The sequence below is a fragment of the Hippocampus guttulatus genome, chromosome 14, assembly GCF_054856545.1.
Source record: "Hippocampus guttulatus isolate MCC_2025c chromosome 14, RoL_Hgut_1.0, whole genome shotgun sequence".
Taxonomy (NCBI): domain Eukaryota; kingdom Metazoa; phylum Chordata; class Actinopteri; order Syngnathiformes; family Syngnathidae; genus Hippocampus; species Hippocampus guttulatus.
The window spans coordinates 7564274-7585515 of record NC_141274.1 but is presented as its reverse complement, the minus strand read 5'-3'; the positions used below and the strand labels follow the sequence as shown (position 1 = coordinate 7585515).

The following is a 21242-nucleotide window of genomic DNA, read 5'->3' as shown; positions in this document are numbered from 1 at the left end:
CGAAAAAAACGACCATGTATAGTAAGGCGTTTTTAGCCGAAAAAAAACGACCGTGTATAGTAAGGCGTTTTTAGCCGAAAAAAAACGACCATGTATAGTAAGGCATTTTTAGCCGAAAAAAATGACCATGTCTAGAAGGCGTTTTTAGCCGAAAATAATGACCATGTATAGTAAGGCGTTTTTAGCCGAAAAAAACGACCATGTATAGAAAGGCGTTTTTAGCTGAAATAAACGACCATGTATAGTAAGGCGTTTTTAGCGGAAAAAAACCGACCATGTATAGTAAGGCATTTTTAGCCGAAAAAAATGACCATGTATAGTAAGGCGTTTTTAGCCGAATAAAACGACCATGTATAGTAAGGCTTTTTTAGCCCAAAAAAACGACCATGTATAGCAAGGCGTTTTTAGCGAAAAAAACCCGACCATGTATAGTAAGGCGTTTTTAGCTGAAAAAAACCGACCATGTATTATAGTAAGGCGTTTTTAGCCGAAAAAAACCCGACCATGTATAGTAAGGCGTTTTTAGCCGAAAAAAACGACCATGTATAGTAAGGCGTTTTTAGCCGACAAAAACGACCATGTATAGTAAGGCGTTTTTAGCCGACAAAAACGACCATGTATAGTAAGCCGTTTTTAGACGAAAAAAACGACCATGTATAGTAAGCCGTTTTTAGCCGAAAAAAACGACCATGTATAGTAAGCCGTTTTTAGCCGAAAAATATGACCATGTATAATAAGGCGTTTTTAGCCGAAAAAAACGACCATGTATAGTAAGACGTTTTTAGCCGGGAAAAAAACGACCATGTATATATAGTAAGCCGTTTTTAGTCGAAAAAAACGACCATGTATAGTAAGGCGTTTTTAGTCGAAAAAAACGACCATGTATAGTAAGGCGTTTTTAGAAGAAAAAAAACGCCTTAGTATACATGGTCGTTTTTTTCGGCTGAAAACGCCTTACTATAAATAGTCTTTTTTTTCAGCTAAAAATGCCTTACTATACATGGTCGATTTTTTCGGCTAAAAACGCCTTACTATACGTGGTCGTTTTTGTCGGCTAAAAACACCTTACTATACATGGTCGTTTTTTTCGGCTAAAAACGCCTTACTATACATGGTCGTTTTTTTCGGCTAAAAACGCCTTACTATGCATGGTCGTTTTTTTTCGGCTAGAAACGCCTTACTATACATGGTCGTTTTTTTCGTCTAAAAACGCCTTACTATACATGGTCGTTTTTTTCGGCCGTTTTTTTTTCGGCTAAAAACGCCTTTGTATACATGGTCGTTTTTTTCGGCTAAAAACGCCTTACTATACATGGTCGTTTTTTTTCGGCTAAAAACGCCTTACATGGTCGTTTTTTTCAGCTAAAAATGCCTTACTATACATGGTCGTTTTTTTCGGCTAGAAACGCCTTACTATACATGGTCGTTTTTTTCGTCTAAAAACGCCTTACTATACATGGTCGTTTTTTTCGGCTAAAAACGGCTTACTCTACATGGTCATTTTTTTTCAGCTAAAAACGGCTTACTATACATGGTCGTTTTTTTTTCGGCTAAAAACGCCTGACTAGACAGTCTTTTTTTTTTTGGCTAAAAACGCCTTTTTATACATGGTCGTTTTTTTCGGCTAAAAACGCCTTACTATACATGGTCGTGTTTTTCGGCTAAAAACGCCTTATTATACATTGTCGTTTTTTTTGGCCGTTTTTTTCGGGTAAAAACTCCTTACTATACATGGTCGTTTTTTTCGTCTAAAAACGCCTTACTATACATGGTCGTTTTTTTCGTCTAAAAACGCCTTACTATACATGGTCGTTTTTCTCGGCTAAAAACGGCTTACAATACATGGTCGTTTTTGTCCGCCAAAAACGCCTTACTAGATACATGGTCGTTTTTTTCGGCTAAAAACACCTTCCTATACATGGTCGTTTTTTTCGGCTAAAAACGGCTTACTATACATGGTCGGGTTTTTTTTCAGCTAAAAACGCCTTACTATACATGGTTGTTTTTTTCGTCTAAAAACGCCTTACCGTATATTCATGGTCATATTTTTCGGTTAAAAATGCCTTATTATACATGGTCGTTTTTTTCGTTTAAAAACGCCTTACTATACATGGTCGTTTTTTTTGGCTAAAAACGCCTTGCTATACATGGTCGTTTATTTCGGCTAAAAACGGCTTACTATACATGGTCGTTTTTTTCGGCTAAAAACGCCTTACTATACATGGTCGTTTTTTTCGTCTAAAAACGCTTTACTATACATGGTCGTTTTTTTCGACTAAAAACGGCTTACTATATATACATGGTCGTTTTTTTCCCGGCTAAAAACGTCTTACTATACATGGTCGGTTTTTTCGGCTAAAAACGCCTTATTATACATGGTCATATTTTTCGGCTAAAAACGGCTTACTATACATGGTCATATTTTTCGGCTAAAAACGGCTTACTATACATGGTCGTTTTTTTCCGCTAAAAACGGCTTACTATACATGGTCGTTTTTTTTGTCTAAAAACGGCTTACTATACATGGTCGTTTTTTTCGGCTAAAAACGCCTTACTATACATGGTCGTTTATTTCGGCTAAAAACGGCTTACTATAATACATGGTCGTTTTTTTCGTCTAAAAACGCCTTACTATACATGCTCATTTTTTTCGTCTAAAAACGCCTGACTATACATGGTCATTTTTTTCGTCGAAAAACGCCTTACTATACATGGTCATTTTTTTCGTCGAAAAACACCTTACTATACATGGTCATTTTTTTCGTCTAAAAACACCTTACTCTACATGGTCGTTTTTGTCGGCTAAAAACGCTTTACTAGATACATGGTCGTTTTTTTCGGTTAAAAACACATTCCTCTACATGGTCGTTTTTTTCGGCTAAAAACCTCTTACTATACGTGGTCGTTTTTTCCGGCTAAAAACGGCTTACTATACATGGCCGTTTTTTTTTCAGCTAAAAACGCCTTAATATACTGTACATGGTCATTTTTTTCGGCTAAAAACCCCTTCCTATACATGGTCGCTTTTTTCGACTAAAAACGCCTTACTATATATATATACATGGTAGTTTTTTTTCGTCTAAAAACGCCTTACTATACATGGTCGTTTTTTCCGGCTAAAAACGGCTTACAATACATGGTCGTTTTTCTCCGCCAAAAACGCCTTACTAGATACATGGTCGTTTTTTTTCAGCTAAAAATATATGGTCGTTTTTTTCGTCTAAAAACGCCTTACTATACATGGTCGTTTTTCTCGGCTAAAAACGGCTTACAATACATGGTCGTTTTTGTCCGCCAAAAACGCCTTACTAGATACATGGTCGTTTTTTTCGGCTAAAAACACCTTCCTATACATGGTCGTTTTTTTCGGCTAAAAACGGCTTACTATACATGGTCGGGTTTTTTTTCAGCTAAAAACGCCTTACTATACATGGTTGTTTTTTTCGGCTAAAAACGCCTTACCGTATATTCATGGTCATATTTTTCGGTTAAAAATGCCTTATTATACATGGTCGTTTTTTTCGTTTAAAAACGCCTTACTATACATGGTCGTTTTTTTTGGCTAAAAACGCCTTGCTATACATGGTCGTTTATTTCGGCTAAAAACGGCTTACTATACATGGTCGTTTTTTTCGGCTAAAAACGCCTTACTATACATGGTCGTTTTTTTCGTCTAAAAACGCTTTACTATACATGGTCGTTTTTTTCGACTAAAAACGCCTTACTATACATGGTCGTTTTTTTCGACTAAAAACGGCTTACTATATATACATGGTCGTTTTTTTCCCGGCTAAAAACGTCTTACTATACATGGTCGGTTTTTTCGGCTAAAAACGCCTTATTATACATGGTCATATTTTTCGGCTAAAAACGGCTTACTATACATGGTCGTTTTTTTCGGCTAAAAACGGCTTACTATACATGGTCGTTTTTTTTGTCTAAAAACGGCTTACTATACATGGTCGTTTTTTTCGGCTAAAAACGCCTTACTATAATACATGGTCGTTTTTTTCGTCTAAAAACGCCTTACTATACATGCTCATTTTTTTCGTCTAAAAACGCCTGACTATACATGGTCATTTTTTTCGTCGAAAAACGCCTTACTATACATGTTCATTTTTTTCGTCGAAAAACACCTTACTATACATGGTCATTTTTTTCGTCTAAAAACACCTTACTCTACATGGTCGTTTTTGTCGGCTAAAAACGCTTTACTAGATACATGGTCGTTTTTTTCGGTTAAAAACACATTCCTCTACATGGTCGTTTTTTTCGGCTAAAAACCTCTTACTATACGTGGTCGTTTTTTCCGGCTAAAAACGGCTTACTATACATGGCCGTTTTTTTTTCAGCTAAAAACGCCTTAATATACTGTACATGGTCATTTTTTTCGGCTAAAAACCCCTTCCTATACATGGTCGCTTTTTTCGACTAAAAACGCCTTACTATATATATATACATGGTAGTTTTTTTTCGTCTAAAAACGCCTTACTATACATGGTCGTTTTTTTTCAGCTAAAAACGGCTTACTATACATGGTCGTTTTTTTCAGCTAAAAACGGCTTACTATACATGGTTGTTTTTTTTCAGCTAAAAACGCCTTAATATACTGTACATGGTCATTTTTTTCGGCTAAAATCCCCTTCCTATACATGGTCGTTTTTTTCGACTAAAAACGCCTTACTATACATGGTCGTTTTTTCCAGCTAAAAACGGCTTACTATACATGGTTGTTTTTTTTTCAGCTAAAAACGCCTTAATATACTGTACACGGTCATTTTTTTGGCTAAAAACCCCTTCCTATACATGGTCGTTTTTTTCCACTAAAAACGGCTTACTATACATGGTCGTTTTTTTCCGGCTAAAAACGTTTTACTATACATGGTCGTTTTTCTCCGGCTAAAAACGCCTTACTGTATATACTGTACATGGTCATATTTTTCGGCTAAAAACGCCTTACTATACATGGTCGTTTTTGTCCGCCAAAAACGCCTTACTAGATACATGGTTGTTTATTTCGGCTAAAAACACCTTCCTATACATGGTCGTTTTTTTCGTCTAAAAACGCCTTACTATACATGGTCGTTTTTTTCGGCTAAAAACCCCTTCCTATACAGTACATGGTTGTTTTTGTCGGCTAAATACGCCATACTAGATACATGGTCGTTTTTTTGTGCAATATTTAGTTCACCAAGTCATTTATCAAAATGTATGCTAAATTTGTCATAAATATTTAAAAGAAAAGCTTAGGTTAAAAGAGCCGTTTGAGAGCCAGAAAGAGCCACCTGTTTTCACTGAGCCGATCCAAAAGAACCGGATCACCGAAAAGAGCCGAAAATCCCATCATTAATTTTTAGCCTTAGCATAATTAGAATCAAATTGTACGTGTAATAAGAGACAACCATGTCATAACATCCAATTCATCATTTGGGGTTAACCGTCACACGTTCCTCCTTTCCAACATTGGCACTTATCACCAAAAATGCCAAAGAAAATGTAAAACAGACCTCATACTGGAAATAAAAACAGTCACATAATTTACTCATGGTTTGGACTCGTAAGACTCTTATGTGGTATCCGTCTTCGATGGTTGCTCCCATCTGCTGGACTAAAATTTACGCGCAGGCAGTTTAGATGTCATTAATTATATTACTTGAAGCAGTGGGTACAACTTCTCCCACTTTTTTAAATCTAAGGTCAGCACCACACAGACAATCAAGATATTTGTTGCAATTTTTGCATCTTCCCAAACAAGAAAATAAATTGCCAGATTTTCCCATATCCTGATTATCTTAAATTCTGAAGTGTGTTTGATATCTATCTCAGGGTGCGCCCATTTTGCCACTTGCTGTTGACTAAAAACGACATCACAATGCCTATAGGGGCTCGGTCACATTACCAAACCCAGAAAACACGATTGGCTGAAAAATAACCGAAAAATGAAATGAAAATTGAATTTAATGGATAACTGTTGCATGAGTCCATTGATCAAAAAAAAACACACCATCTCATTACAGTAATTTCATTTCCCTGCTGTCTCGATAACATACATGCTACAGTAAGTGCAATTGTGGTCATGTTTTTATGTATGACTGAACATAAAATGTGACTTTTGTGTTTCTTGACAGTACAAAATAAATGTCGGATCTTGCTGGAGAGTGAAACCAAGGGTGGGCAACATCCGACACATGAGCCATACATGAGCCCCACGACAGCAGTGGCACCTCACCACCGGGCCGCACAGATCGATTGGGGCTCGCAGGGCTGTGGACAATTACTTTTCTGTTTTGTAGCGGAGCATATATGCGGCGGAGCACATATGCAACGGGTATATTTCCAATGAGGAATGTATGTAAGCACACACCTGTGAAAAGAGTACATAGCCCGATAGGAAAATGGCCCCCTGCCCCATATCTGTACAAATATGGATATGTACAGTCCGTCTTTGGGTCTTTCCGCCTAAAGTGCAGTTTTTTTTTTTTTGGAGGGACAAGTCTCGCTCCTGGCTCTTTGTCTCTTCAGCCAGCAATGCACACTCGGGGGCCATTTTGTGGCCCTTTTGGCACAATCAACACTATTGTACTTCTTTGGGTTCCAAAAATGATCCCCCAAAAGCGACTTTCGTTGCTTTTTCCAAGTCTTTATCGGGGGCTTAAAGCGACAATCCTTTGACAATGATTGCTACGACCACTGCCGCAACACCAACTCTGTGGCGGTCCCCGCCGCCATTACTGAGCCGCAGGGATGTATCGTCCCCTCCATGGTCGCGTCCCGCCACCTGGCTGCTGGTTGAGCAGCGCACCAGGGGCAGCTGGTAGGACGTAGCCCGCTTGTCCGGGTGGTCCGGGCTGGATCCGTCGCTCGGCCGCTGGCCATTGAAGAGCAGATAGCGTCCATTGGCGTCGCGCTCCATGCGGAAGAGCTCGTACTCAGTGTGCGGCAGGCGGATCCCCAGGGCCACGCATCCGTTGGTGGCCGTCACGTCCTGCTCCACGCCCAGCTGCCATGACCGCTCGGCGCCGCAATCATTGCCGCTGAACACGTTGAGCAGCGAGGTGGTGGCGAAGTCCATCGGCGTCACTCTCATGTGGTTCACTGCGGGAGGGAGGATAGGGCGAGATAACCTCAGGGCTACGATCTTCCAAACTGATCCATGTAGTTGGTTGGAGACTAAATTGTTTTTAATCGTGTACAAGGTAAAATATGTCACCTTTGAAGACGAAGTCGGTGCCGCCCATGACGCGCGTGGAGTGCAGGCCGCGTGAGTAGCGCCCGCGGGCGTAGATGGTGAAGGTGGGATGCTTGCACACGGGGTCGGAGAAATGGTAGTAGTAGCCCTCCCACGTGTGGTTGTTATCATGGAACAGGAAGTGGCGGGTGAGGAAGAGCACCTCCGGGCGCACTTCGCACCGCTGGCTCACCCACTGGCCGTACAGGCCCACCGCCAGGTCGGCGCGCGGCGGCAGAATGGGCGGGTGAAACTCGTCCGAGCGGTAGATGATGCGGCAGGCGATGCAGCCGTGCGCGTGGTTCTGCAATGACAACACATCAAACCTTGCAATTCCATCTTAGATGCACAAATAATGCTTTTCACACATACAGGGCAATAATAAGTCAATCATCTTTGTTTGAGGTTTAATACCAGGAATAGAGAGCTAGTGCAAGAGGGAGATTGTCATAAATGCTATAAAAACTACCCGTGGCATGTTTTTGTAACATTTACGACCCCATTCTCCCCACTCTCCCAAAAACTCTTTAACCACACTTTTAAAACAGTACAAACACATGTAACTGCTTATAATGAGAGAGCAATAGTAATAAACAAAACAAAAATATTGTACAGTACACGATCACTCTGTTTACAGTAAACAAACCATTTGTCCCCCAAACTAACAAACTTATCATCTCCAAATATACATCAATACAATAACCATGCCCAAAGGTGTACATTATACAGTCGAACTGCAGCTGGCACTTTCTGTAGGCGTAGAAAGCAGGATTGAAGAGAGATTGAAACTTCAGGAAAAAGTAGCCTGATCTTGAAATAGTTTGTTTGTTTGTTTGTTGAACATAAAACATATATACAGTAATAATTTGACAGAAAATAAGGTAGATAAAAAAAGAAAGAAATCAATCTTCATACAACACAGTTATTATGTTCAAGGGAGTAGGAAGAAGTAAAAAACTTATCTAGTCCTACCCCGTTATGTGATTGTATCTAATAAATCATTTTTATATCAATCAGAAAAGAAAAAAGTAAGAAGAAAGAAGTCTCCATTAAGGCTCATACTTTACCCTTAACCGTGATATAGGCCGACTTCCTGTTTTCACTCCTTTCAGATTTACAGTGTAAAAAATAGTGTGCCACCCTCTCGTGGCTGACAGTGTAAATGCAACCAAAATAAACTGCTGGCAGAACAAAAATGAGTTATGAAAATGTGGATGGAAAAAAAAAGGCAAAAAAATGTGACGCGCAAACCCAGGACCCACAATGCATGGGGGTTGACAATATATTTTTTATCCCCATGCAGTCACTTCCAGTAGTTAAGTTTTACTCGTTTGCGTCTGCCTGAATTATTATCCAACCCCCTGGGACACCAAAAGGAGCCACAATGGTTGTATGATGAACAAACAGGTGGATTCTTAAAATACTTTGTCAATACTGAATGTTTGAATAAAGTACAATAGTATTATCTTCCCTTTTAGAATATACATTTTTAAAATTTTGTTGCTTTTTCAGGGAGGCTGGAACAGATCATTGGATTTCATTCATTTCAATTGGGCGAGATCATTTGCGACGCAATCGTAAGGAGTTACGAGCATGGTCACAGAACAAATTCAAGTCGTATCTCAAAGGGCCACTCAAGTTATTTGGCAATGTGTGGACTTGAACGCCAACATTTTGCCTGACTGCGGCATATTTTTCCAAGACAAGATAAATCGTCCCACTCGGAATGCGTGTTTTGTTTGTATTGAGGGATGGGGAAAAAAATGGATGTTTCCCTAAGGAGGCCGAAAGCAATTTTTGTTGTTCTTGAAAACAAGGAGGAATGTTCACAAATATTGTTGCAATCAATGCAAACAACCATCATGTATTTCATATTTGTCCAAGAGAACAAAGCAACCATGTCAGCATCGCTTTGTGGTCATGTTTTTTTTATTTTTTTTATTAAATGTTTTAATGTCTCAAATAAAATGGTCGCGAGACCACAGTGGATCTTGGCAGGGCTCTGCCTCTGAGGGGGTGGGGGGATTCCCGCCATATTTGAAGGGGAGACAACGTTGTTGAGTGCGCTTCTCGATAAATAAGCCTTTACGAAGCCTGAAAATCGTGTTTAGCTATGCGGACGTTGCAAGCTAAGAAGCTTCAAGCAACATAAAAAAAAAAAAAGCAAAGTGTGTCAAAGAAATAAGAAAACTTTTTTTTTTTTAGTCTCACATGAAGTTAGTACAAAAAAAAATGAAGTCACATAACAATTAAAGCAAAATCTAAAACAAAAGTTTCCAAAATGAAGGTATTGGCACGGGAAAAAAAAACTTTCTCAAAAAGCAAATAGGGGTCTATGAAAGTTTGAAAAAAATAAAAATTAAAAAATCTCAGGAACGTCAGAATAAATAAATGAAGCAAACATGATGAACAAATCTCAAAAATAAAGGGAACACAAAAATATTCAGTCAAATGAAGGAAACATCGAAACAAAATCACCTGTGTATTCAGGTAACGCAAATAATCAAGGCAACATTGAAAATAAAATCACTCCAAAAAAAAAAAAAAAAAGGAAATGGCGAATAAAAAAATGACAAAAAATGGAAAGAAACAGGGAGAGGGATTTCATTTTTGAGCTTTGCTCCTTTCATTTTCAGCCACTTAAACTTTGATGTTGCCCTTCTTTTTGGGTGGTTGTAACATCAAAAACAGCACGGGAAGAAAATTCAGGAAATAACTTCAAAAACAGTCACAAAACCTCAAACACAGTGGAAACATGAAGAGCAAAACCGTCCAAAATATGAATGAATCAAGACAGAGCAAAGAAGAAAACAATCGCCAAAAAGTCGCGAAAAAAGCAACACGAAAATGACGCGAACAGAACTGACCTTGGCGTTTTGCAGGGGCGTCTGGTAGCTGGAGGGCTTGTAGTAGAGCCTCTGCGTGGGTTCTGTGTGGATGTCCCCGAGGAAGAGCTCCTCCACCAGGTGGTCCGGGTTGTGGTGCATGTACTGCTTCTCCACCCGCAGCAGCTGCAGTTCGTGCATGGCGAAGTTGAGCTCCCTGGAGCAGTTGTAGCCGCCCTCCTCGCTCCACAACTCGTAGGGGACATCGGGCTCCCAGGGTCCCCTCACGGCTCCCTTGCAACTCCGGTTCAGCCTCTGGCTGAGCTCCTCGGCCACTGCCACTCCGTGGGACATGATCTGGACCCGGTGGAGGTGGTACTCGGCCTCGGTGCCGCCCCGGATGATCCAGGAGGCCTGGCGCAGGCGCAGGCGTCCCCGTACCAGCAGCGTGTAGGTGGGCTTGGTGCAGTGGTTGTCCTCATAGTAGAACTGGTGTGCCTGGAAGGTGTTGTTGGGGTAGAAGCGGTAGGAGCGTGTCAGGAACTCCGGACCGGGTCTCACCTCGCAGCTGAAAGGGAAGAAACGTTCATTGGCCGAAGAACCGGCAGACCCGCGGAAGATCAGAGGGAGACTTACCTCGTGGACACCCAGTGACCCTCCACATTTGGGGGCATCTGCACTGTGATGCGGGCCCCGTCGTGAAGGTGCTTCAACATGTGGTGGCACATGTGGGAGTCCTTCACCGAGCGACCGTAGATTTTCTCCAAGGAGAGGTGACGCGACTGCTCTTCCGCGGAGAAACATGCCGACAAACCTGCACGACCAACAAAAATAACAATGGGGTTAGAGATTCATTTTTGGATCGAGTTAGTTTTAGGGCTAGGGTCATTTCCATAGGAAATGAATGCAAATTCCACCGCACCGCATTTCAGATATTTGGAAGAGAAAATGGGAACTCCAAATTCCAAGTCATGGAGGTCTGGATGGGGGTGTAGGGCCATGAAGCATCTTTCCCAGGTACAAATCCCAGGCCCTTGCCAGGGGCTTGGAGCACCCGGGTCAGGCTTATGTTTACCTCCCCAACTTTTTGGGACAGAAGGTTGGATTTACATATTAGAACCGGTCCAGGACCACCGGTTGAGTTTAGGGCAAGAATTGGAACCTATGGTTCGGGTTTCCCCTCATTCAGGTTACGTTTAGTTCCAAGGTGAGGGTTAAGGATTAGAGTTTGGGGGACCTAGGGGATAGTCAAGAGCCAGTTAGACATTTTAGGTTACAGATTTGGGAGTTAGGGTAATTTTACAGTTAGGGAGGGCTAGGAATATTTAAAGGGTAGCATGTTAGCAGGGAAGGTGAGTGTCCATCATGAGTGGTCCCTACCCGACAACATAAAAACTTAAACCCATATTCGCATCAGTGTCGAAGTCACCAATCACAATTGTGAGTTACTTAATTTTTATGTCTCGGTCAATTTTGACAGCGTGGAGGTAACTCGGTAATTCTAAACCCGGAAACTGCACGTTCTCTGGATGCCACCACTTACAGGGCAGCCCGGTTTCCTTAATTAAATTCCCAAATGAGGAAGTGTAAGACCACACCACACACACACATCTGCCGACCGAGAAGATCCCGGAAGCTTGCTAGCTAGCTGATGGCTAGCACCTCTTGTCACAGTGTGGGAAGCCCCAAGACGACCCAGTGGAACATATTACGGCCACTTGAGGTTTTGGTGTTGGGCGTTAAGGTTGATCATAGGGTTCGGGTTTTTGACGGCTTCGGTATTAGGTTACAGTCAAGTGTTCGAGTTAACTGTGAGCTTTGACGTAATTTTAGTGTTAGGCATGAGTTGTAGGATTGTGGGGGCTTAGTTCTTCTTTTAGCTTTACTGGTTCAACATTAGGGGATTACGGTCGTTTTTGGGTTGGGGTTAAGGCAGTCTTAGTGAGCGAGGTACTATTGTGGTTCGGATTTTATGTTAGGTTCGGTTTAATTTAAGGGTTAGGGTTTCAAGATTAAGGTTAGGTTTAGGGTTATAGTTTAGGGCACAGGTGTCAAACTCAAAGCCTGGGGGGCAGATCTGGCTCACCACCCACGTCATTTTATGTGGCCCCCTCCAAAGAAAATCTTGTGTGTCAACTTGCATGATGCTTGCTAAAATCTATTAAACATCTTTGTGGTTTCACTGCCCTCTGAGGGAAGACGTAACTCGGAAGTGGCCCGCGACAAAAATGAGTTTGACACACCCTGGTTTAGGGGGTTAAGGTGGTGTTTGGGTGTTACAGTTGGGTTTAGAGGTTAGGGGGGTTCAGATTTCTACCATTGGTTGGAAGTGATGGTGTCGTTGAAGGTTTTGGGGGTCATTTGAGTATTACAGGTTCCAAAATGAGAATAACAACAACAGCAGCAAAGAATGGAGGACATTTTGAAACATGATTGAGAAATCTTAAAAGTTCCTCCATGACGTTGACATTCTCTCCAAGCAAGCGTCTAAGAAGCAGCTCTCAAATGGGACAAATGAAAAGAAATAAAGATGATGAATGAGCTCTGCGCCACTCTAGTGAACTGGAATCAAAGGGTCTGTAGCCCCCCCCCCCTTTTTTTTTTCCGAGTGTAACCAAACTAAAAGTGATTTGAGGCTTGCCAGGCAACTTTTTGAGAAGCTACCTGACTCCAAAAGTCATGTTAACCCTTTATAAAGTGGAGAATCGAATCTTTTGGAAGACAACCTTGTTGTGTCGTGTGTTTCCAGCCGTTACCTTATGCTGGGTTGCGACATGTTCGCATTCAGAAACTAAAATATCATGTTCGCTAGACTTTTAGTAGACTTCCTGATTACAACCTTTTTACCCTTACACTGTGATGCTCGATGGATTTATGTGAGCATTTAAATGGCAGGAACAGGGTTGAGCAAGACACCTTGAAAAGTTTTGTTAGTTCTTGTGTTGTGACGCTAGGTGCTAGCATGAATTAGGGTTCTGGAAGGGTTTTATGTCAACTTAAAGGCACTTCCAAAACTCATGCTAGCGATTGCTAAATAAGACCACCTAGCCTTTTTTTTTTTACACCTTCTGGTAATGCCCCGTTTCCCACACTTACCCGTGGATCACGATACTCGGTAGCCAAGTTTGCAATAACAATGAATAAGGAATATCAAAGTTTAACATGGCATCAGCTGGTCTCATGGTATAAAAAAAGAGGAATTCATTAAATAAGAGGAAATAATCAAAAGTGGGTGGCTTTAATTCTTCAGAGGTCACAGCAGTCACTGGCGTCCCAGCAACAACGACAATAGTAAAACGCGGCTCTGAGCTCTCTAAATGTAAAAATCAAAGCGCCCACAAGACTCCCACAGCTCAGAAAGCACACGCAACATTGCCAGCTGGCTCCAAACCGCCGACTGGTGAGGTAACGTCAGCGCGGACCCTGACAAGCACAGACACTGCAACCCAGACAAAGGCTGAACAATTCCCTATTGTATACTTCAAAACATTCAAATATATGATTGGTTTCATGTGGAAAAATACTATAATGGAATCCATAAAAAAGTCTGTTTACGATAGTGCTAGCAGAGCTAATGCTAACCATTGTCGACTGACATTGGGAAAAAAGGAGGTCTGATTTTGTTATTTTTTGGGGGGGCACTCAAATTATTCGATTGATAAATTGGTTGATTATAAATTGATAGAAAATGTTTTTATTCATTGATTATTTTCACTGTGTTTGTTAAATTGATTCTTATTCAGCACTTTTTAGGCAGCAATGGTTGTTTTAAAGTCCCATAAATAGTTTTTTTTTCCTGGGAGGAAAATTATTCATTCTTAGAAAATGTTATTATTCTGGTAAAATACATCAAAACATACTTTTTGATGAAAATTCTGACTTAAAATGTTTACTATTTCCTCATGACTAGAACAAAAATACAATTTGAATCTTACAATAATTTTTTTAACAACAACATAACATAAATTGTTTATGTTTCTAAATTTACAGCTATATTCTCTTAAAATTACAGTGCAGCCCCCCCGAATCTATTTTTGAAAATAAATTAACGATCTTAAATCAACATTCGATCTCAAGAAAGCTTTTTTATGATACAATTTCACTTTTTCTTTTTTTAAAGACATTTTATCCTATGAACATGATGATTTGTTGAAAATGAATCGGCTAATTTTATTTAAAAATCTAATTGTGCTCTCAAAATCTCACTTTTGTGTTGTAAAATTAACACTTTATTCTCTTAACTTCAACCTCCCCCTTTGAAAATACGACCGTTCTTGGAAAAGTATGACTGTTACCCCATAAAATAACAGCTATGCCATCAAATTAGCACACCAGAACGATGAGCCAGACCATTCAGAATCCATTTATACACAAATTTAACAAGAAATCCTATTTTTAAATCAGTGGAGCAAGTTAATCAAGAGTTTGTTTTGTACACAATTTCCATGAAGTGATGCCCTTGAAGGCATCACAGCAAACAGAATTGGCCTGCTTTGCCCCATCAAAGTGTGTTAATAACACTGATTGATGGCGACTCGGGGAAATGAAAAGCTAGAATTTCACATGAACTTCCTCACATTATCGACTTGTCTCATCGGCCGCTCGTCCGTCATCAAGTCAAGTACGAGCAGAAGACACTTCACTTCTTCAAGTTTCTTCCCCCACAACAAAGTCGTCTTTTATCTTGAAATGGAAAAGTCCCACAATGCTCTGCTGCTCACGTTCAAACTGCCCCCCGGGCACTTTTTTTTTTACTTCAAACAACCCACATCACGAGCAACCCCGCTCCCTCACCGCCTCCCCCCTCCACACGCACAAATAAATGAACTTGTTTGAGGCTGGCATGCCAACAGGTGCTCGCTTCTTTCAAAACAAATATAAAATCTCAACAAATCAAGTCCTTGTCACCTCCATTAGCCATCTTATGTTTGTAGAAGACACATCAAAAATGCTTCAATAAAGGATCAAACAAATAAATACACTTTATGTCAAGTCAGCACTCTGTCAAGAACACTAAGAGTCCCATTCCTCTAAATCTGTGTGAGTGATTACATTTTCAAATGATAACTTGCACACCATTCCTAGGAATTCACAATGTCCCATCACTGGTACGCGATTTTAACGGGTCTGCAAGCTGCTCATGTGGCCCTTAGGGTGACCCTTGTGTTAGCGAGCACCAGGTTGCTGAGCCCAGACGACAGGTTTGTTGTGTTAGGATTACCACTGTTTTCTTAATTAAAATAAATAAGATAACTTTACTTGTACCTCCCCCTGCCTCCCAAAACCTTTTTTTAAAATCCAACTTTATTCTCATAAACCCATGTTTTTTTTCTTGAAGGATATTGATCCATGTATTCTTACAAGATTTTCTTTAAAATAAAAATATATTAGAAAATGTTCCAAATTAGGCTTTGGTGGAGCTCCATTTGTAGCTAGTTTGCATGTAAAACAAAGTATATTAGTAAATAATACATCTAATCTCTCTCGAGCTAATTGGAGCTGTATGTCACGAAGTATGTTATGAAGGTGAGTACGTGCTTTATTTTATAGTGACCCAAAATTCAAATCAATCCAAAATTCCTGATGAAAACGCACGCGCGCACGTCGACATACGTCGAGTTGCTTACCGAAACAGGAGGAAATGATGAGTAGGAAAACCGGGTCCATTGCGGCTCCAAAAGCTTCAACTTTGTCACACACTTGAACTGCTTTCTGCTTTTTTTTTTCAACAAGCCCGGTCCGAGTTTGCTGCTTTTTCAGGTGAAGTTAAAAAAAAATTATCATCACATGATGGTTTCGAGAACGAACAAGATGGTGGCGCTGGATGACAACATGGATGCTCCTTTTTGACATGAAATAAATCAAATAAAATCTCGCGGGTAGTACGGCGACAGGGGACTGCTGAGTTGAGCAAACTCTTCACTGTTGGATTGGAAGAGAACATGTTGAGCTGCAGCCTGGCAGCATTTCCCGTGGGTGGGCGTGGAAAGGCTTTTGAGGTCGTGGGTGTGTCCTCCACGTGAAAATGTCAACTTGGATACAAATTGCCACGAACAACTCATGAGTTGGGAATCATTTTATCCCCTCCTCCTAGTATTAAGAGATTATATATATATATATATATTTTTTTTAACAGGTTTGTTTTTAACAGGAAGGCAGATACATACCTGTCAACTTTTTGGAGCGCCAACCTGTATAAACTACCAAAAAAAATCCTTATAAAGAGCAAAAAATCCTTATAACATACCAAAGCATTTTATATGTCAAAATAACGGCAGAAAAAAACCCACGAAATTTTCAATGATATTAATGTAGATCTCCATAAAACAATGTCTGTTTAATGTCTAATCATCATTCTACTTAGTGGCATTACTGTGTTCAGAGTTGTGTTCCTGCGTTACTTAACTCCAAAGTGAAAAAAACCCCGGAAATGTTCAGAATCCGTATGATTTGTGCGATACGGCCATATACGTAAGATTCACCACAAAATCCGTATGAACTATGGCTAAACCGTATGAGTTGACAGGTATGCAGATAGCACTGCAGAGAGAACGAACGAACACAACCGTTCTAAATTCTGACCGTACTTTGAAACCAGAACTCTGCTATGAAAGCATAACAACGTCACAAATGTAACTAACATGACATTGGGCCTCTACTTGGAAAAACTTTGTATTTCAAGCCGATTATCAAAGTAAAAGTAAAGACAACTCACCAACGGGTGAAAACACGCCATGTTTGTTGTTTTCAGTTACCCGGAAGTAAATCAACGCCATGATCTCGCAATTTTTGCGAGGGAATGCAATGTTTGTGAGGGAAAAATGTTGCATTCTATCGCAAACCTTTTTTCGTGTCGTTAGTGTACTTCCGGGCCATCGTCCAGGTAACTGAAAACAACAAACATGGCGTGTTTTCACCCGTTGGCGACTTTGATTGAATTTTCCTTCGATAATTGGTTTGAAATACAAACACATTAAATCTGTTCTTGATTCTCCTCCATGATTCTCTCCTTTCCGAAGTACTGTCGTCTCTCAATCAGCCGTGCATGAATGTGAAGCGGACATGAGCCAAGCTGACCCGAGAGTACAAAATCGCGCATTTAAACAAAAATACCTCCTTACAAAATATAAAAAGATTGCTATATCTCGCATTCTTTGTGAGGGAATGCAAAACTTTGCGAGGGAACGCAAAGGGCTTTTTTTCTCTTCCATGCCCCCTTAGGGGCTCCGTAGGAACACAATCAAGACAGACGGGACAAAAACACCAACCCTACTTTTAAATCCTCACACTACTTGAAACCCTAACCCGACTTTGAACCCATCCTTGGATACCTTCCTTTGAAATGCTAACCCTAATTTGAAACCATGCCCCTACTTTGAAATCTTAACCCCACTTTCAAACCCTAAACCTACTTTGAAATAAGGATTTCAAGCAAATACAAATAAAAAGTTCCCTCAAGCTGATCAAATAATCTTCCCTAATAATGCCTCTGCACTCTTTGGAGGCGTAAGACGCTCCGCTCCACGCTCTGTGCTCTTTCTCCGGCACAGTGACTCAATCCTCCACCACCCCTTCTTCCTCCTCTTTCAGATCCCCCGGAAAAATCGGGATGCGGACAAACACCCTGATGGGATTTGCAAGGAGGCCGGAAGGGGCATTCATGACGTGACCAGAGTGGGAGCCTTGTTCTTGTGTGTTGACCCCTGCACAGTCACAGCATCACTGCACCCTCTTTGTGCGGTGGAAAGGAAAAAAAAAAGGCTTAATTTTACTATCAGGTCACCGCGATAACTCGGGAAGGTCACAAAATATTCTTCCATCCCCTGGAAAAATGTCGCTTCCATCACCTTGTTCAGAAGAGATTGCCGGCAAGGTGGGGCTATGGCGTCAGCTGACACTCGACGCTCATCTTCAGTGAACCCATGTGGACAAAAGTGTTGGTACCCCTCTGTTGATGGAGGGGAAGACCAACACCGAATGCCCGAGACCTTCGATCCCTCAGTGCATCAAAAACTGACATCAATGTATATAAGATATCATCCCCATATGGGCTCAGAAACACTTCAGAAAACCAATGTCGGTAAATAGCGTCCGTCCGTGTACGAGCTGTCTGTTTTGCGTTTGCGTCTGGTGATGGCTCCCCGAGGACGTTTGTGTCATCGGCAAAAGAATGGCCCAAATGAGGAGGGAGTGACCAAGCGCGCACAGCAAAAAAAAAAAACAGTCAGGATGGCTAAATGCATTCTTTCAAGTGTTTATTTCGAAAGGCCCACCGGGCCAGAAATGACAAAACAGATCATTTCACTCAACTTTAAAAAAAAAAAGATCTGTCCCTGGGTTAAACTGTCACCACTGTAAAACCGACATGAAATGTACGGTCTAATGGTACTGGATAAAACTTTTTTTTCTCAAAACGACACCAGGTGTAAAATTTCAACCTGTCTTAAAATGTCAAGTGTCTTTCCAAAATTACAACTTTTGTTTTTTTCATGACAAGACTGAACTTTTGCGCACAAAAAAAAAAATCCATAAAAATGATTTGTTCGTTTCTCAAGACGCAAGTCAAGTTGATTTATTCCAGCTTTTAAATTGCTGTCCTGGGTTAAGACCCCCTGGGCCTCAGGACAAAGCCTTGAGGCGCACCATGCAAATCAATCCTTTGTTTTGCATGCCACTTCGCTATCTGACCCCAAAATGTGTTTGCGCAAACAAAGGCTGTGCTTTGGCTACATTTTGACATTACGCAACTGTCAGAAAAGACAAACCACAACAACACTAAAGTGATTTTCACAGTTGTGAACACCACAAGCCCGAGTCTGCACATTTGTTCCTTTCCCACCAGACAAGCTCCGCGGCCAAACCGTACGTGCTTTTGTAAAAATCAATAACGTAACTTTCTTGTTTTAATAAAGATCAAAGACCATTGAAGTTTCACTGTGAACCTCACATACGCATTTGACAAACATCAAAGACCTTTTAGCGTCTTAAATGAACAAATTGTTTCCAAATTTAAAATCTGAACACCAAAACAAATTCTAGCCTTCAGTGATTTAAACATGCAACCTTTTGTTAACATCATAGAAAATTAGATGCCTTGAATTAAAGTAATTGTTTATATGCACCTCCAAGACAGACAACGCGGAGACTTCATTGAACTTAGGTACACCTTTTTGTAAACATGACAGTCTAGCTTCTACATTAGACCTGTTTTTCTGTGTACATGACCCAAACATTTGTGGTTCCCTAAACATCAAAGACAATTTAGCGTTTTCAATGAACCATTTGAATCCATAAACATCTGAACAATTTAAAACTGAACAGGTTTTGTAAGCATTAAAAACAATTTCGTTTTTCCACGCGTCTTATATAAAGCTTACCATATTTTCCACACGACAAGGTGCTTCGGAGTATAAGGCGCATCTTCAACGAATGGCCTATTTTAAAATTGTTTTCATATATAGGGCGCACCACGAATAGAAGCTACAATAGTGGCTGCAGTTGCGTTATGCATCCACTAGATGGAGTTACACTCAAGGGATAACAATATAATACAATACAGCTTTATTCATATCGCGCTTTCACAACCGTGACAGCTGTAACAAAGCGCTTTACAGGACATTTACAATTCTTCATCTAAAAACAGAATATCCATCCATATATAAGGCACATCGGATTATGAGGCACACTGTCGGCTTTTGAGAAAATTTAATGCTTTTAGGTGCGCCTTATCGTGCGGAAAATACGGTAAATACTTTTAAAGACCTTTTAGAGGTCTTGAGTCGAACAAACATCCACGTTTTCCTAAACATGAAAGGGTAAGGTGAAACGGTAGACAACCAAAACAAAACCAAAAAAATCACCCAGACACTGACTGATGACGGTGGTTTGGTACACCACTTGACCCTCATTCTGTCCAACACGCCATCCACGTTTGTTCTTTCTTCCTGCAAAGGGAAAATAAACTCTTTAGCCAAAGTGTGACAGTGAAAAGGCACGGGAATCTTTCCGAGTTCAACATGGCCGCCATCTGCCGAGGCTAAATGAGATCCAGATAGGATGAGAGAGAGAGAGAGAGACAGAGAGACGGATGGCGTGGCCTAAGCCAAAACGTTTCATGGGGTAAACATGTGTCCCATGTGCAATGAGGGCTCCTCTCGTTTGCGGAATAAAACAGCCAGCGTGTCATCCCGTGATGAATTGGCCCTGACAAAAGTGCACAAGTGGGCGGGAATGATGGGAGAATGGAAGCTGGGAGGGGAGGGGGGTAAAGTGCGCTAGAAGAAAATGCATGATGACACTCAAGGCATTTTTTTTTTCTGGGAGGGGTGGGGGGTGCCATCTTCTCTGGGGGAAACACAGTTTATCAGCCTATTTTCCATGTTGCTGTTTTGTATTAATCACATCAACACGGGATGGTGGAACGACGTTGCTTTGGGCACAGAATTCGGCTCAGTGAATTAAATAGAATCAATGTTTTGGTGGACATCAAAGACACGTTGGAGCATATTAAAAGCAAGCAAAAACAAAATTGCCAAAGATACAAATCAGCCAGCAAACAAAAAAACAAATGAACATAGTTTGAACCCCCCCCCCCAAAAAAAACAAGAGCAGTCACAAAGTTTGGCGATTAAATGATTAATGAAGTTAAAAAAAAATCCAAATTCCAATGGGGTTTTTTTTTAATCGCTAAGACAAACCCTTGTGTTTTCAATAAACTTTTTTTTTTTTTTTTTAAAGGTGAACATTAACGGTCACTACAGTGGACGGTTTATCATGTTATCGGGTTACAGGTTATCTTTATCAGTGCATGAAAAGGTTAAATGCAATTGTGTCATGACAATTTTTGGTTAACATCAAAGACAATTTTGAACGATTTTTTTTACAAACATTCCCCCAAATCTTGCCTTTGAAAAAGCGAATAAGCACATGTTTTTTGTTCCCACCAACATCAATACAGCTCAGACTTTAACGTAAATAAAATGTATGTTAGCTTCATCAAAGACAAATTTGATCCAGCCATAAAGCAAAGATGGAATCATTTTGCGGTAACTGTGCGTGAAATAAGCTGCAGGCGACAATGTGATCAAAGTCGCGAGCACCCCCCCCCCCCCCCCACCCCATCCAAACATGTTAGGTGCAGCTTAAACGATCCAAGCGGTCAAGGACACACAGTAGAGGATGTCAAGTCC

At 40.7% G+C, this 21242-nt stretch overlaps 1 protein-coding gene across 1 annotated transcript; it reads right to left on the bottom strand.

The window, feature by feature from the left end:
• Positions 1 to 5462: 5462 nt before the first annotated feature.
• LOC147194775 (protein APCDD1) lies at positions 5463 to 15998 on the bottom strand. The gene is made up of 5 exons (XM_086129253.1): positions 15681 to 15998; positions 10690 to 10867; positions 10096 to 10621; positions 7211 to 7532; positions 5463 to 7095 (listed from the first exon to the last, which is right to left on the bottom strand). Exons 1-5 carry the CDS (start codon positions 15718 to 15720, stop codon positions 6653 to 6655), a joined length of 1509 nt encoding a protein of 502 aa, XP_085985379.1. The 5' UTR covers positions 15721 to 15998; the 3' UTR covers positions 5463 to 6652.
• Positions 15999 to 21242: the final 5244 nt, after the last annotated feature.

Coding starts and splice junctions, on each gene's coding strand:
- LOC147194775 (XM_086129253.1), bottom strand. CDS start 15,720: ATGGACCCGGTTTTCCTACTCATCATTTCCTCCTGTTTCG. Junction 10,868..15,680: donor CATCATTTCCTCCTGTTTCG/GTAAGCAACTCG, acceptor TTGGTCGTGCAG/GTTTGTCGGCATGTTTCTCC. Junction 7,533..10,095: donor CGCCCCTGCAAAACGCCAAG/GTCAGTTCTGTT, acceptor TTGTCATTGCAG/AACCACGCGCACGGCTGCAT.